Raw genomic sequence first — 18,028 nt, forward strand, 5'->3', positions numbered from 1 at the left:
AAAATAAGTGTTTTTACACGTTGCATTTTTTTTTTAATAATGTCCTTGGCCATAACATGCAATGTAATCTGTGTTCTGGATTGGTAGTGGCATGGCATTAAGTAGAACATATAGTTTTTCATGTTCATAGGTGTTCGTGCCTTGAAACAACTGAAAAATACAATGATGTCATATCGTGAATGTTACTAAGATGAAAAGTTGTGTGGCTTTGTATTTCATGAAAGGTTAACCACAGTGCCATACAGGTAAGTTTGGAAGCGAGCATTATTGCATAATACTTGATTCCCACACACACCACTGCGTAAAGTATTGACTTTATGCTCACATGACTCCTTTCCTCTCTATGGAGACTAATACATATGCTCTTTCAGTTTTTCAGATTGCAAGCGAACACACATTTGATGTAACCTACTTTGTACCCAGGTTGAATATGAAAATATAGATGAACAGTTTATTAGAACACAATATAAGTAATGTTTTATTATTGCAGGCTCTTGAGTCTTCTTTTCAGCAATACCTTAGTGGCCTCAAGTCTTCACAGATGACCCTGTCAATATTTTTGTGGCAGTATGGCTGATCAGTGTGTGCCAGGATTTGACATCGTACAATAAGCACTTCTCAGTCAGGTGTGAAAGTCTACCTAGAATAACAGAGATATAGTAGCGTTAAACGTAAAGGTCGTACTTCTTTACTCACAAGTGGTTTCATGAATTCTGAAGCAGGCACCTCGCATACAAACCACACTACTAATTAAAACCAGTTCTGAGGAGAAACTAATTGCTATTATTGTATTACCGGTAACCAGCTGCATTTTACGGGGTGACTGCAATGTTGCTCTGTTAGTTACTAAAACGCATATCTCTGCACATATGAAACAATGATGCTTTATTTATGAAAGAAAATGCAAGAAAAACTGAGGTGCATAATGGAGCGCGACATTGGGCGAGTTGGTGCATACCTTAACGAAATATTGGTGGCGCAACTGAGAAGAAAAACGAGAGAAGACTATGGTGCTCCATCCTGTCTTCGCTTGTTTTTCTTCCTTGTCCTCAGTTGCGCCACAAATATTTCGTTAAGCTATGAGGTGGATAACGCTGGTATATGTACTATTTACCCCAGAAATTCAATAATGGTGCACTGATCCGAGAATGAATTGCAATGAAATATATTGTTTTTGTTTAGGACATTCTAATCACTGTTCTTACAATAAAAGAAACAAAATGCGGTTACTTGATTGGCAGCAACTGTAGAAGGTTGCTTTGTTGAAAGTTGTAACTGTACCAGGATTACTTTTCTGCTACAGATAACTTTAACTACAACACTGTCACTTTTTGTTGGTAGCTTGACCGTGACTGTTTCAAACCAGCACAATACGTTTAGTTACAGCAGTTGTTATTTGCACCAGCCACATGAAGTGTATCTAAACACATTTTCATAAACATGTGGCCTAATGACAGCATATTTTGTGTGATGGCCCCAGTAATGAACAAGAGAAATTTTATAAGTAAGTTCACAGTTGGCCCAAATTTAGGAGTGACACGATGTTTTAAAATGTACCAGCCAGAGCATACAAAGTACAATGTTTTCTGTTCCAGGATGGCTCAGTGGGTATATGATACAAACTACTGAGCCATAGCAAGATCTATCAATGCCAAGGGAGCGTGACCATCATTTAAAGTTGCGAGGTCCGTGCTCAAAACCTCCAATCTTTCATGAAGCTGGCAGAGGTCTGCACACTTCAAAAACATTTACTGTGGCGCATTGTGACCACAGCAGGTTGATTCCACGAAAGATCGAAAAAAGCTGTATATTTGATGTTTCCGATTTTCCTGATAATTTTGTATGTTGTGCACATATGACTGCACAGCACGAAATCGCAGTTCGTTTTCAAATAAAAATTTTTTTCAACATAGGCAAATTCGACAACCGTCGCCGGTTGACGACGACCATTTTACGAAGAGTGTGTTTTCGTAAATTCGCAATGATGCTGGCAGCTACTGAAGCTATATATTACAAATATCTTTATTTTTAGTGGAAGTAGAAGTAAAGAGGAAACAGCTCTTACCATTTCATGGAATACTGAGCAAATGATGTATTTTTAAAAATTCACGAAAAACGCTGCGTTCTTGAAAATCAGTCATATTTGGGAGGCTATGGCTACTTCTGTGAACATCTTAGATTGTTCATATTTGTAGTATGAATAGGCCTTTATGTGACCAATGAACCTCTGCATTTGTATTTCTCTAGTAATTTTCAAAGTAATAAATTTTCATGCTCGAAACATCAAAAAGACAAAAGTGCTCTTCGATTCAAAAGTCTATAATAAAAAAACACCAATCTCAATTTTGTTCAAAGTCCCCCAAAATGTCCTCAAAGCACTGAAGAATGATATTATGAAAAAACGAGTTGCATCATTTTTATTAGAACAACAGCAGAAAATGTCAAACATTGTGTTTCCAGAGCTTGGTGGCTACTGCGTACAGGACATCTCTTGTCACAAGGAAATACAGTTAACACCTCTTTTTTCTTCTCTGAGCTTCGCTGAACAACAGTGCCGACGTATTTTGGGTAAGTGAGAACTGTTTCGTAAAGAAAAATATCGTTCCAATTAAATGCATTTGCGTGGTTTGTGACTACATGCCAGTTTTAGACATCCCTCAGTCCACAGTAGGCACTTCCAGTTGTACCCTCCTTTTTTCATCTACTTCAGTTGAATATAATTCATATCTTGCATTTCCCTCCATGCGTTTCTTATGATGTCGTGCTGTGCCAGAATTGAGAGGTTGGTATAAAAGGCAAGGTCTCTTAAGGAATGGAAAGTAACTTCTGGAGAGCGGTCGCCAAGAGGTTTTGTTTTTGTTGGCCCAAATGTGTACAGTGTCAAACCATATGCGATCAATGCAAGTTTAAAAAGAATCGATTATGTGAAGATTGGTGGCAGCACGGACAAAACACGTTTTGTTTGCGTTGCATCTGGTTTGCATTGCCAAACATGCCATGAATGGATGCCTTCCACGCGGGTGATGCTGACCCATTCCTTCCTTTTTTCCTTCCTGAAACACTCGATCTCGCAGGCCGGTGCATAGATCAGCTTAATATTCTTCAGCTTGTCTTGCAATTGTGCAACCAGTTCAATTGCTGACTGTATTACACCGCAACTTTCTGCCTGTAGGTTGTGAAGAGATGCTTGATGCTTTACGACTCCACCGATTCTATCGCATGCATTTTTTCCGTGGCCCGTTGCAGAGAAGAGCCAGTTTGTTGTCTTATATTCTTTGCGTGACAGCTCATACAATTGAAATTTGTTTTTGAAGTGGCTTGCGGCCCCATCACTTACATAGGTGACGTGGCTTTCAGCAGAGATTTGAAGGCACTTGTGCATTTTGCTTAGCGCGAAGCAGGCGTGGGCTGTGTCATGTGACATGTCATCGCTTATAACTGCGTAGCTGCGTGCTGTCTTTCTGGTAGTTACAACACAAGTGAAAATTGACACTTGTTTCTTGTGTCAGTGATAGGATTGAACCTCATTTGGAAGAACTGCAGTCCAGTTTTCTGCGAAGTCAAAATGCAGCACAAAGGATGCTTGCTGCTTGCATTGTTTTGCTTCATGAATTGCCGCAGACTGTGTTCGTCGTATATAGCCGTGCGGGACCCACTTGGAGATCCAGTTTGCAAGCTCCTTCACAAAGGAAGTCACCGGCGATGTTTTCTTTGTAAGGTCGCCGTTTTCCCACACCACATAGGTGACGTCAGCCTCGAAGGGTGCTCCCAATGTTCTGATAGTGATTCCATCTCTCATTGGACACAACTCACAGTTACCTAGGCAGCACTGCATTGTTGGTGACGAACATATGCACAACTCCTTCAAGTCCCCGATGGTATAGACATCACCCATCAAGCTTTTCAATGCAGAAACACAAAGCATGGTGTTGGCACAATACACACAAAGACAAACTTGGTGTGGAGCAAGAACCCAGCTAGGCCGCAGTGAATGAAATTTTGACAACGCCATAGAAATGCCCGGATTAGCCTCTTTGAATACACGATATGCCTCCCGTATTGAGCGAGTCATAAATCTTCTGGCTATGTACTGCTTTTCACCATCAACAAGAACAGCCACAGCGTCTTTTTTGTTTGGGCTTTGCCGTGAGCACCCATTCATCTTTCGTGTAATATTCCGTGGCAGTTTCCACATCCTTGGCACTTAAGCGAGACCTCTGCTGTGGATCAGGGACAGCCCACACGCCGTGCTTCTCACGCCAACTTCGTGCCTTTTGAAGCATGTAGCTTGATACACTTGGTATGGCGACTCGAATTATTCGTGTGTCAAGGTTTGCTGGCAGTAGTGTCAACAATTGCAGGCGTTCTTGGTATGATGTCGATGCTTGGTAGGCTTTTCCCAAGTTTGCCAGCCATTCATTACAGTCACCACAATTCTTGCTTGATGGCCCAGGACTGGCGGTTTTCCCAAATATGGCACTGACTCCTGATTGAAGTTTCATTGAAATGGCGTTTTCAATTTCTTTCTGTTTTCCCTCTGCATAAGCCTTTCTTCGCATTTGAGGAATACGACTGGGGAGCCTCAGTGGTGAAATGGTAGAAAACTCAATCAACTTGTTCATCTCACCGACTGTCTCTTCTTCAGGGACAAAGGCGTCACCAGCAGCGCCGGAGTCCGGGTAAGATGAAACCATGTCCTTGTATTTCTTGAAGCAGTGCTGGCAGATGTGGTCCCCCTCTTGAATTGAGCGTGCATCCTGCTTCAAGACCCTCCGCAAAAGAGAGACTCCGATATCTTCCACACAACGAAAATTGCGCTGCAGCGGAATTTTCTTCTTGTGCACCATGAGGTAGTCTGCACAAAAAACTCGGTCATGGCTATAACGCCTAAGCATAGCCACCGTCAGAGCGTAGGACAGTGATCGCATCAAAGTGAAGCGCAATTTGGAAGCGTGACTTCTTTCTCTGGTGTTATTTGGCTGTCTGGCACAGCCATGCTCGTTGCTGCCATCTGCTCAAGCAGGCGTCTATCGAGCCGCCCTTTGAACCGGTACGCGCAACGCGCGCTACTCCGCTTACACGAAGGCATGGAGCGCGGGCCACTCGATCCGCCACACGATGCGCACAGTGCGGATTCAGATTCCTGACGGGAGAGTGACGAGCGGTGAAAAATGTATCGTGTAACCAATGCAATCGATCCCAGCATTTTCTCGTGCAGAGCGACAAAGCCTGGCAAACCATGTGTGGCTGTTGTCCTTAGGTTGCACTGCGGTACTCACCGTTCACCACTGTCGCCATTTGCGATTTCTCACATTCTTACAATGCATGATCGACTCAGCTACACGATTTTCGCGTTTAGCTTCATTGCTTTTATATAAGCGCATTTACTCAAAAAAAAAATTATCCAGAGGAATGAAAATGTCCGTGCTGCCCGTCGACAAGGAATATAAATGGTGTCGCAAATGCATTTAATTGGAACGATATTTTTCTTTACGAAACAGTTCCCACTTACCAAAAATACAACGGTACTGTTGTTTAGCGAAGCTCAGAGAAGAAAGAAAGAGGTGTTAACTGTATTTTCTTGTGACAAGAGATGTCCTGTACACAGTAGCCACCAAGCTCTGGAAACACAATGTTTGACATTTTCTGCTGTTGTTCTAATAAAAAGGATGCAACATGTTTTTTCATAATATCATTCTTCGGTGCTTTGAGGACATTTTGGGGGACTTTGAACAAAATTGAGATTGGGTTTTTTTTTTATTATATATATTTGAATCGAAGAGCACTTTTGTCTTTTTGATGTTTCGAGCATGAAAATTTATTACTTTGAAAATTACTAGAGAAATACAAATGCAGAGGTTCATTGTTCACATAAAGGCCTATTCATACTACAAATATGAACAAGCTAAGATGCTCACAGAAGTAGCCATAGCCTCCCAAATTTGACTGATTTTCAGAAACGCAGCGTTTTTCGTGAATTTTTAAAAATACATCGTTTGCTCAGAATTGCATGAAATGATAAGAGCTATTTCCTCCTTACTTCTACTTCCGCTAAAAAGAAAGATATTTGTAATATATAGCTTCAGTAGCTGCCAGCATCGTTGCGAATTTACGAAAACGCACTCTTCGTAAAATGGTCATCATCAACCGGCAACGCTTGTCGAATATTCCTGTGTTGAAAAAAATTTTTATTTGTAAACGAACTGCGATTTCGTGCTGTGCAGTCATATGTGCACAACATACAAAATTATCAGGAAAATCGGAAACATCAAATATACAGCTTTTTTCGATCTTTCGTGGAATCGACCAGCAATGAAAGAGGTGCCAAACTGAGTGTAAAGAGCACACATTCCAGAAATCTTGGCAACATTGGCTTAAAAAGTTCGACATTCTTTTAAGCTAAAATTATCAGATTGTCTTGCCTCCATTTTCGTGCTGTGGCAATGCTTCATTACGGATCATGGAAATTCGAATATTCCTGTATCATCACACTTAGTGAATGGGCGTACCGGTTGGCAAGAATATGCAATGCATTTCAGTCACAACCGTAGCATAGCCAAAATACGGTGTAATATGGATGTGCTAATGCTGACCTACGGCATGTTAAAGGAATACATGGGAAAAAGATTCCATATTTAAATCAAACTAGACTCATTCTTGATTGTCATGCTCTAGAAATGCTAAATCAGTAAGATGACACAATAAATGAGCAGGCTACAAAAGTGTAACAGAGGTGCAGCTTCAATATTTCAATATTTTTGCAGTGTTTAAGAAACTCTTAATTAAAAGTGGCACAGGTATGCCCTGGCTGCAGTAAGCACTTGAGCACTAGTCAACCTCCATTAATTTGACCTTGATGGGACTGTTGAAATACCGGCTGCTTTATTTGGCAATTTTGCCTGCAATTTGGCGTGCTTGCCAAATTATACCACATCCCCGAATCCCGTATGCAGGCAGCTTTTATCATATAAATGTAAAAAACAGTGCACACCCAACTATAACAGTCATCTGATCGCATAAAAAAAAACATTGCATGCCTTTGATCATGATGGCTGAAAAAAAAAGATGAAATCTGCAGTGTTAAATGAAACTTTATGCGCCGTTTATGCCCAATGTCATCACTCATTGACAGCTCTTCGTTGCTGTGGACTGCAACAAGTCATCTTCGTGTGGTCAAGCACAGTTTATATTCCACATTTCTTGAATGACCACGCTATTATGGCGAGGATGGTGGCCCAAACTTAGACTAACCAGTTCACCATGGGTCACAATACTCACTAAACTCACAAAGCACACTTGGCATTAAAATGCAGAATGACTATACATTTAGTATAAAAAATACCGCACTGCGGTTATTATACACCGAAAGAAATAGTGCATCACCTAGCATGCCCACGTGAAACAAGTGTTGTCATTCACGAAGAAGCCGAGTTATGGCACAGTGTCACGTTCAGGGCCCTGCTTGTGGGCCAAGTAAAGAAAGCCGATGCTTGTGAGTGCACTGACAAGGAATATCACATCAAACCACCGGTGGTAAAAGTTGAACTGCAGCTCGCCCAGTACTTCTGTGATGATGGACCTGGAAACATGACAATGATATGGCATAATTACAGCGTACCTTTTTCAGACTCTGTTAAACCAGCAAGCAGGATCCAAGCATTGTGGTTACTAGCATGAACTTTGATAACATCCAGGAAAGAGGCTCCCACGAGAAAAGGTGTGTTTTACCGCCCATCTTTGGCCCTTGCACGTACCCCTAATTTTTCATCAGCGACACTAGCTAACCGGTCATTCATTTGTGGCTCAAATATCTAAGCTGTAAACCTTGTACTTTTCAGATGAACAGACTGTGGTAACACTAATGGTGAGTAGGCTATTCCTAGCAATGTTCAGATTGTCTTTACTTTGATAAAGGGTGTACGTGCACAATAAATTCCTTGATACTCTTCCATTGGGCAATGTAGCCTGTTCATTAACATTATATGCACACCAAGTCTCACTTAAAGTAATGTACAGAGAGGACACAGCATCGTTTAGTTAATAATTATAGTACCTAACAAGTTCACCAACAGCATTAAATAACAAGGCACAGAATGGGGTGTAAACTTAAAGGGGCCTTGCAACGTTTTTCCAAGTAATCATCGAATGGCATCATTAAAGGAGTTTATTGCCTCACGAATCGACTGCCACAAAAATTTTTAGAATCCATCAAGTATGAGCAGAGTTGCAGGGATTTGTCGCACGCTTTAAGCACTTTCTATCTCCTTTTGTACCAGCCAGCCTGCTGAAAGCTACACAAGAGAGGAATGACAAGGGGTCAAGAAGCTACGTCCGTTTGTCAGTGCGCATCATGACCTTGAGCACTTCTTTTTATTTTTGTTTCTTCGTAAGTGCGGCTTACTTTTAGCGTGATCACAAGCGCGCGCGCGGGCATGTCGCGTCATCTCGTGGTGGCCACAGTAACTATACGGCTCACGATGCTCAAATCTGCCAACGGCCCTGTACTTAGTGTTTATGAAGCTGTCATTTGGGTTTACGGCATCATTTGTCGAGAGAAGAGAGAGCGATTTCTAGCAGACTTTGAGAATTAATTGTAAATTCCAGGCCACATGCTGCACTAAAATGTTTGGCTTACCTGTTCTCAGGAGCCTCGACTACTGATCGGCAGTGTTTTCTGACCAGGCTGAAGAAGTGTTGCAGGGCCCTGGCCCTCAACACTTTTCCAAGTAATCATGAAATGGCATCATTAAAGGAGTTTATTGCCTCAATAATCGACAGGCGCAAAAATTTTTAGAATTCATCAAGTATGAACAGACTTACAAGGATTTATCACACGCTTTAAGCATGCGTGCTGAAAGCTACGCAAGGGGTGGGTGTGGGGGTGATGACAAGGGAGCAAAAAGCTACATCCCTTCATCAGCACACATCATGACCTTGAGCACTTTCTTTTCTCATTTTTGCTTCAAACGTGCGGCTTACTTTCAGTGTGTTCGTGAGCGTCTGCGGGCACGCAGTGGTATCCCGCGGCGGCTGCCATAACTAGGCAGCTCATGATGCTCAAATGAGCCGGTGACCGTGGACTTTGGGTTTATGGCTCGGTCATTTGGGTTTATAGCATCATTTGTCGAGAGAAGAGTGAGCGATTTCTAGCTGACTTTGAGAATTAATGGTAAATGCCAGGCTGTGTGCTGTGCTATAATGTTTGGCTCACGTGTTCTCAGGAGCCTCGACTACCAATTGGCGGCATTTTCTGACCATGCTGAAAAGTGTTGCAGGGCCCTTTCAAGAGAAAGTCAGAAAACAGATATGCTGATAATATGATGAAAAACAACACTAACTCAGGCAAAACAAGGAGGAGGAAGAAATAGCAAGGAGAAAGCATGCAGAGAGGGACATCATAAATAATAGTTTGTGGTATCACCTATATTCTGCAGGCATATTCATCCTTATCAACAGCACAGATGAAACAAAGTACATTCCCTGCAATAAAAAGAAGCAAAAAATGTTACCAAGTCCTTAAAGCTTTCTGGTTTACACAATATGCCAATGCCACTGCCCCGTCAGCCAATAGTTCTAAATGCCAAAAACTGAGGTAAATGAATTCAGCATTTGCCCATTTTTCTGATGCAATACAAATATGTGCATAAGCAGCAGTGAACCTAAGGCTATGGCATTTCACTTCTGAGCGCAGTGTATTGCGTTTCATTGCCGACCGCAATGGCACTTTTATGGTAAAATGGAATGCAGAAACACTTCTTTATTGCATAGTGGGTGCACATGTAAGAATTCCAGGAGGTCTAAATAAAGTCACGGCACCCACCTAGGGCAGCACCTCTCGTAGCCAATGAGTTACTTTCGGGTGCCAAACTCTATGTGTTAATTTTAACTGTTAATGCAGAAATGACCTTGCTGGCAAAATATTTTGACGAAAACTCACCATGACTTGGGCGAGAGCCAAGACAATTATGTTGGAGGACTTGCTGCTTGAAATTGCATAGAAAAACTGCAAAGAAAGAAAGACAGAGAAAAGAAACAGAAGAAACAGACGTTTCAAATAATGCACATGAGCCATCTAACGAGCACAAAAAGCAACATTTAACGAAAGCATGAAAACAAGGAGCTGCTAACGTATTTATGCATACACCATCACTTGATGCACAATAATGTTATAGAATGAGGACACATTAAGTATGGTCTACTCACTTATTCTTTACATCGAACAGGTGTAACACAGCCTTGGAAATCCCATGCAAGAGTACCAGCACTGTACTACATATATATTGAAACAGTTAACAGCCCCTTTTGGTATATCAAATGCTGGGCCACACAACGTTCCTGCAAGTGGACTTCTTCTAACGGTATGGTGAGCACTTCTTGTGTCATTGGAAATATTCGTGCAGACGAAATGGCGCTGTTCTGGCAGATATTGTCAAAAAACGCATTGAGACCAAAGCTAACCAAGTAAGCAAGCTGCGCAACTCAATATGTGAATGGCTCACGCAACAAGGGTTTCATTTGTGTAGGTAGTTTCAATGCAATACAGCAGTGTAATGCAGCGAGGCATCTAACAGCCAAAGGACTTGCCCGTCATACAGTGAAGCGTAATATCAGGAACGCATATCTTTTTCACTGAATTACTGAGATAGCATTGGTGTAGACAGGGTTTGTTTAAGCGCTGCGTCCCACCACCAAATTTTTGACAGGCCATTATGTGTGTATGTACAACATACACATATGCACGCATGCACAGCTGGAAGGCTGTAGTAGCTTCTTCCGCACGTGATAAAATCCCGACTACACCTCATGACATCATGAAGTATTTTGTAATCACCTTCATATTCTATATATGTGGCTGTGTCTAACAAAAAAAAAATGGAGTCCCGCACTTTCCAATTTTTTTTGTTCTGGCACCAAACTTCACTAAACTGTAGGAATGACATTTTTTTACAGTGAAAATAAAAAACAAGCATTAAGGTTCCAAATGGCACGTTGAGAAATACAATAATGCAGCTTACCTTAGTGAGGGTTATCAATAGGCCTCGTATAGAAGTGATGACAATGATGCCAACCAGAATAAAAGATATATGCTGCGACCAAAACTTCACCTACAGGCAAAATAACAATATTTTGTCAGATATCAAAGACACACAGAATCATAAAAACCAAATAGTTCTACGAAAAGCATCAGTTAGGTACTCTTTAATGGGTGAGCTTGTGGTAAAAAAAAACAACCAAAACAAAACACAGATCACAGCAATTGTAGCAAGCACAGTCAGCACGCACAAGCAAATTACGCACAGCACTGACACGTAACATTTTTACCAATTCAGTTTTGCAGCTCTCCCTCAGCCTGGTTAGGGAAAATTCCACAACAATGACAAAAGTAAGCAAGCGAGCGCCAAGCAACGTGGAATGCATCGCAAGTGGCAATTCCTGCATTGTGGTTCACGGTGACAGGTGCTTGTGCCGGAACACGCGAAGCTGTGAAACTTGATTGGTTTAGAAACGTTGCCAATATCTAAGTAGACACACTCGGTGTTGTACATCATACCCTCCATCTCAGAGCGCGGAAACCATGAGAGGACGGGCAAGCGATGTTCAGTTTGAAATTTGAGCTCTTTCTGTGATGCATAGCGTAGTAAATCTTGACAGGCGCGATCGTGAGCGTGCAATGTATGGACTGAGCTTGTCAGCTCAAAATGGCTGTACCTGGTGACACGCCCTTTAAGAAGCGACATCACAACCTAAATGTTTCTGGTATAGAAATTTCTTAGCATCTAAACGGACATCATGCCCAATTTAATTAAACAGTTGCACAAGAGGCACACGTGTTTAAGCTGTACACAAAGCATTCCTCTTAACAATGTTAGTCTTACGCATACATGATTTCATGGAACGAAGAAATATGACGTAAAATTGACAGCTAAGAAGGTGGAAGAACTAATTAAAAGATCGGGAGATGGCAATATCAGTAATATGTCAGGGAGAGGCCTTGATCCTGCAAGAAATAAGCTCATGAAGGTCACAAAACAAAAGCAAGGAAGTGTAGCCTTCAAAGAGGTACTAGCAATATTGTGGTGTGAGACATCATGTGCATATGTCACATCAACGTCAACATTGTCACTGATGCGTGTTCAGTGTCAAAAAAGACAAGTTGTCAGCGCGCACTCTGAATCGCCAAATGGCGTCGATTCATTCTACATTGCAGGAGAAGTTCTGCAATATTGGGTGAGGTTAGCATAGAAACAACATTGGCATGATGCTTCAGGCTTTACAAAGACATTACTGAACCACAGCACATACGTATGCCACTGGTTGTGTATCGTGGCAACTTTCGCTCAGAGAAGAAATCGTCATAACCAAACGAAAACTGCGAATCTGAGAGAGTAGCCAGGTAGACAAGCTGACTCACATCAACATCAAATCCCATGTAATGAACAGCAATCTGCATTCCCCTCGTCACAGGGTCCACCTTCCCGACGCGATCAAAGACAATGTTGATTGTGCACTGCAAAATATTGAAAAGATTATATATAACGCCAGTAACTACAGCTGAGGTGATAGAAAATTGTTATAATCAAGTATACCAGTAACATGGGCCGCAATTATAGGTGATAAATATATATTTGTCCCCTGGCAACCAATATGGTACGTTGGCCAGCAACAGGCACTTGCTAGTATCTGCCATGCTTCCATAGGGCATATGGTTGAGAAAAATGAGAACACAGGCTGTAGTTTGAGTTTATCACACTTTCGAGGACATCAGCTGCAGTGGTCAGCGACCGGCTGAATCCGTTAAACAGGTGTTTAACGACAACGAGCTAACGGAAAGGCACAACAACCAAACATCACCATGCCATCAGCATGTGTTATCAGTGTCAACTGGCTTGACTGGAAGAAGTACAGGATTGCTGTGACAACAAGCATTCCCTAACTGTGGAGGAGTCATTACGGTAACTGCTTCCATAAAGTTTTCAAAGTGTGTGTATGTGGACAAAATGTTAATTCCAACTAGTACATCCTAGGATTTAAACACACAGTGTGTACCAGGCACGTAGCCAGAACTTTTTTTCGGGGGGGGGGGGGGCCCGAGGCCTAATTGTTCGAAAGAAAGTCTTTCCATGGCAAAAAGAAGAAAAAGTTCCCCGGAAATATAGAAGGTTGACGAATTTCGGGGGGGGGGGGGGGCCCGGGCCCCCCCCCCCCCCCCCCCCCCCCTGCCTACGTGCCTGGTGTGTACAGTCAAACCTTGTTAATATGTACCCACTTTAAACATACTAATGGTTAAAACATAATTGCAACGAATCTCCGACTGAGTCTCATAGAGCCTAATGCATTCGCTGACCGTTTAAGCCCTAGTGGTTCGTCCTATGCCTACCAGTTAGTGCGCACCCTGCATACTGCGATAGGGCGATTCCACGTAAGGTCGAACGAACGATGGCTGGTCAACCTCGTAAATTTATTTCAAAATTTTATATATTATTGCCTGATGAGTGGAAAGAAGAGATCCGCAATTTGTTTCGCCACCAAAAATTTTTTCGAAGCACAGGAAATCAATAATGACGAAGAGGTGGAGTGGAGCGCTCATCCGCTCTGCTGTTTTGGCCAACTTTCATTATGAATTGCATAAAATATATTAAAGTTAGGTAGCTGAAATTTCTTTAACTAAATATATATGCATGTTTTTGCTTCTGCTCAGGTATTTTTAGTTTTTATTAGAGCTGTGCGAATAGCAAAATTTTGGGTGCGAAGCGAATTCAAATATTGAAGTATGAGTGCGAATCGAATCGAATATTTTTCGAATATTTCTTGAATATTTCTTGAATATTTTTCGAATACTTTCGAAGCGAAATTTCAGAAAAAAAAGTTAGAGGATTCCTAAACATATTCTTATGAGATAGCAACATGAAAGTGTTTCTTTTCGCTAGGTTGATGAAGCACTGGCGGGGGGTGGTGTGTCATAGTTGTCTTATCAAGAATGAGGCAATGTAAAGGCCGAATTGTATTTATGTACATGATTTGGTGCAACCAAAGTGTTGCCGACAACACTTTATATGTGGTAGGCAAAGATGCCATTTCCTCAGTCTCTCCTCCTCTTTCAACTTCTGTGGAAGCCCAACTGATGTGGCAGATAAGGGTGTGCTCCCTTCAAGTCCGTAGTTCCAAATCTGCCTCGTAGACATCGATATATAAGAACATCTGAAATTTTGGATGCTAAAAAGCTTCGGCTTCCGATTTTTCTGACTTCCTGCCCAAATTTCAGGCCCAAAACAAAATTAATTGAGCCCCCAACTCTACCACATCTTTCATCTCCATGTTATAACCAGCGTTTTCTTGAGTTAATACATTTGCGACCGTAGCGGAGCTTGAAAGGCAGCTTTGCCGCAATACCGGGGTGTGATGAGGTGAAGCATAGTGAAAATCTAGGGACCACTTCCAATTGGCTGTTGATTGTGTATTGGCAAAGTTCGACTGTAACGGAGCTTAAAAGGCAGCTTTGCCGCCATACGAGAATGTAATGAGGTGAAGCATATTAAAAATTTGAAGGGGTGACTTTCAATCGGGCGTTGACTGTACTTGTTTTTGGGAAGTTCGAACAGTTCGAATAGTAAAATTCCAGTGCGAATCGAATTGAATAGCAAACACTATTCGAAAAATATCCGAAATTTCGAATATTCGCACACCCCTAGTTTTTATGTGTAGTGTAGATGTTTTTATAAAAACCCTCAAAATTAGCCCAGGAAACGTTATTTTCTTTACTTTGAAGGTCTTTATCTCAAAAAAGCCTTGTAGCAGAGCGACAAAAATTCTGCATTACATTCTTCGCATAATTATCTACCAAACTGCTGAATCTTATATTTATATAAATTTTCAGTAAAGAGATAGAATCAGGCTAAGTTCAAGAAAACGCTGAACAATGGAAACTTCTGACGACAATTAAAAAAAAAGCCAATTTTTTATATTTCTTAAACTTTGCCCACTTATCCTCCTCTACATCAGCTTTCAGAATCACTGAAAACATATTGCATAATTTCGTTGCACTAATAGTTACAGCTCCTCCAATGAGACCCTTAGGCAAGGATTGGCAATTCCAACTTCTTGCCCAGCAAGTGCATAAAATGCAGGCAGGATTGAATTTTGTTTTTATTAAGAGGCCAGCAGTACTGAAAAAGGTGTCGGCAGCACTGAAGACGTTAATTTTGAAATTATTTGGTCACTGCAGCGGCCACGAGCGCGGGGCTACTAAGCAGGCGCGCGTGCACCAGAGATGCTCGTTGTAAGAGTCGGCGCAGTGGGAGCTCGTTTTCGCGTCCTCAGACCGATTGAGTTCGAAACAGCAACACCTCTCGGGTGACTTGAATGCACGTGCACCGGTAGTCGCAGTGATCTGGTTAATGACGTCGATTTCTTTTTCAGGGGACATAAGAATGTCATCGTTCAACTGCGCGTTCCGTGAGTGGTAGCGAAAGCACGCGTAGCACAAGTAGTCCGTCTCAGTGACAGTCACTTATCTTTTGGGTGTTAAACGTTCCTTCATAGCATGAATGTCTAGGTCGGTAACTGCGAAATTTTCGCTTCTTTGCAATAATTAAAGGAGTACTGACACGATTTTGAGACATCGCAAAAGGAACATTTTTTGCTTTGTTGGTATGCATGTCAACGCTGCCCATACCCCGGAGTCGGGGAACACATATAAAATATTTTAATTGACTTTGAAGTTTTCGTCGCTGAGCATTTGCAAGCCAGCCCCACTGCAAGGGCATTATCCCGACGAGTCAAGACAGTTCCCCCGAGTTTGCGAGTTCTGCGTCCTGCATGCAGCCTAAATCGTAGAAATCACAGTCAGGGTCACTGGACGACAATTCACTCATCGTTGCTTATGTGCACCACGAGGAGATGACGGATTTGCCGCTAGTACGTCGCGAGTTTCTGTATTCCTGTGATGTCACACTGCTATGAAACGTCACTGAGAAGCCACCACCTCGTTATCGAAGCCAAAAGTGTCTTTTTAAGGTGCTGCTAATTAAAATATATACAATGCATTCCCAGGCACCACAATAGTCGTTTTAGGCTTCTCGACACCAGCATTCTTTTTTAGAGGAACAATCCGAAATTTTTTAAAATTCGTGTCAGTACTGCTTCAAGCTTCTTGTGCTTCGAGAGGTAGTCTCCACAATGCTACACTCATTTAGAGTTATACAGTCTCGCCATGAGACGCACAGGAGGAGTAGAGTAAGAGCAAAGTGCACGAACTATCGGCGCCGAATGAAGTGTGATCAGCCGACCAAACACGCGGCCAGTTCAGGCCATCTGCTGCCGACATCTAAGATAGGCAAGCGCATCCGGTTACCGATAGTTTTGCTTTTCTTTCCTTTGACATTACATATTTTGCTTTGCCACTGGAGCGCCACGTTCATGCTTTCCACTGATCGCAACTGGCGCAGCGCAGTTTTTCTGGCAGCAGCATGCGTGAAGCGAGCGCTCATAGCTCCCTTATAGAGTTTTCATCTTGCTTCCATCTCCGCAGTGTTATGAGCGCCTAGCTGCGATGCGAACAGAGGGTGGATAGAATAGCGAAGCTCCAGTGCACGTGCATTCAAGTCACCCTAGAGGTGCTGCTATTTTGAATTCAATCGGTCTGAGGACGCGAAAACGAGCTCTCACTGCGCCGCCTCTTACAATGAGCAACTCGGGTGCGCGCGCGCGCCTGCTTGGTAGCACCGTGCTCGTGGCCGCTGCAGTGACCAAATAATTTCAAAATGAACGTCTTCAGTGCCATCAACACCTTTTTCGGTATTGCTGGCCTTTTAATAAAAAGAAATTCAATCCTGCCTGCATTTTATACACTTGCTGGGCGAGAAGTCGGAATTGCCCACCCTTGCCTAAGGGTCTCATTGGAGGGGCCGTAACTATTAGTGCAACGAAATTATGCAGTATGTTTTCAGTGATTCTGAAAGCTGATATAAGGAGAATAAGTGGACAGAGTTTAAGAAATATAAAAAATGTTTTTTTTTGTTTATTGTCGTCAGAAGATTCCATTGTTCGGTGTTTTCTTGAACTTAGCCCGATCGTATCTCTTTACTCAAAAGTTATATAAATATAAAATTCGGAAGTTTGGTAGATAAGTATGCGAAGAACGTAATTTTTGTTGCTCTGCTACAAGGCTTTTTTGAGATCAAGACCTTCAAAGTGAAGAAAATAACGTTTCCTGGGCCAATTTTGAGGTTTTTTATAAAAACATCAGCACTACACATAAAAACTAAAAATACCTGAGCAGAAGCAAAAACATGCATATATTTAGTTAAAGAAATTTCAGCTGCCTAACTTTAATATATTTTGTGCAGTTCATAACGAAAGTTGGCCAAGAAAGCAGAGCGGATGAGCGCTCCACTCCACCTCTTCGTCATTATTGATTTCCTGTGCTTCGAAAAAATTTTTGGCGGCAAAACAAATTGCGGATCTCTTCTTTTCACTCATCAGGCAATAATATATAAAATTTTGAAATAAATTTAAGAGGTCGACCAGCCATCGTTTGTTCGATCTTATGTGGAATCACCCGATAACTTTTTGTGCCATAAAAGTTTACTGCGCCGTTGAACTTGGCGACACCACAATGTGCCACAAACGGTCTTTTATCTTTTCAAGAAGTGCGAAGAACGGTTGATCAACTATTCCGGGTTCCGAACAATTGTGGGGATGCTTTTGTAGGTAAGCACCAGGAAAGAACAAAGGCGAGGTGGCGGCCACTGACGAGCGCACCAGTATGAATTATCGCCGACAGCCTTATCACAACAAGTATCTTCAGCTACCTGCTTGGGTATGCGTGTGGCGTAGCGATACTTAAGCCTCCCTGCACGCTTTTCCCAGGAAACAATCTGAATGTGCTGGGGCCACCGATCGCTGTGACAGTGTTCAAGCCCGCACCATTATGTAGGAATGAAAGCAGTCACTGTTGCGGGAATGAGCATGGTGGGTCATGGGCGCCGAGAAACCTTGCTGTATTGACACTATCACGCTCAGCGCACGC

General features: G+C 42.2%; 1 protein-coding gene across 1 annotated transcript; it reads right to left on the reverse strand.

Annotated features, from left to right (window-relative positions):
• Positions 1 to 424: 424 nt before the first annotated feature.
• LOC119391007 (Golgi pH regulator A-like) lies at positions 425 to 12,514 on the reverse strand. The gene is made up of 6 exons (XM_037658718.2): positions 12,413 to 12,514; positions 11,016 to 11,105; positions 9,938 to 10,003; positions 9,422 to 9,480; positions 7,384 to 7,579; positions 425 to 640 (listed from the first exon to the last, which is right to left on the reverse strand). The coding sequence occupies exons 1-5, from the start codon at positions 12,449 to 12,451 to the stop codon at positions 7,432 to 7,434; spliced, it is 402 nt and encodes a 133-aa protein (XP_037514646.1). The 5' UTR covers positions 12,452 to 12,514; the 3' UTR covers positions 425 to 640; positions 7,384 to 7,431.
• Positions 12,515 to 18,028: the final 5,514 nt, after the last annotated feature.

Source organism: Rhipicephalus sanguineus, chromosome 4 (genome assembly GCF_013339695.2).
Source record: "Rhipicephalus sanguineus isolate Rsan-2018 chromosome 4, BIME_Rsan_1.4, whole genome shotgun sequence".
NCBI lineage: Eukaryota > Metazoa > Arthropoda > Arachnida > Ixodida > Ixodidae > Rhipicephalus > Rhipicephalus sanguineus.

Excerpts from the sequence above, each read along its gene's own strand:
- LOC119391007 (XM_037658718.2), bottom strand. The coding sequence starts at position 12,451 with ATGCAGATTGCTGTTCATTACATGGGATTTGATGTTGAT. Across the intron at positions 10,004-11,015 it reads TATTGATAACCCTCACTAAG|TTTTTCTATGCAATTTCAAG; the intron begins GTAAGCTGCATT and ends CTTTCTTTGCAG. Across the intron at positions 7,580-9,421 it reads AATATGCCTGCAGAATATAG|GTCCATCATCACAGAAGTAC; the intron begins GTGATACCACAA and ends TCATGTTTCCAG.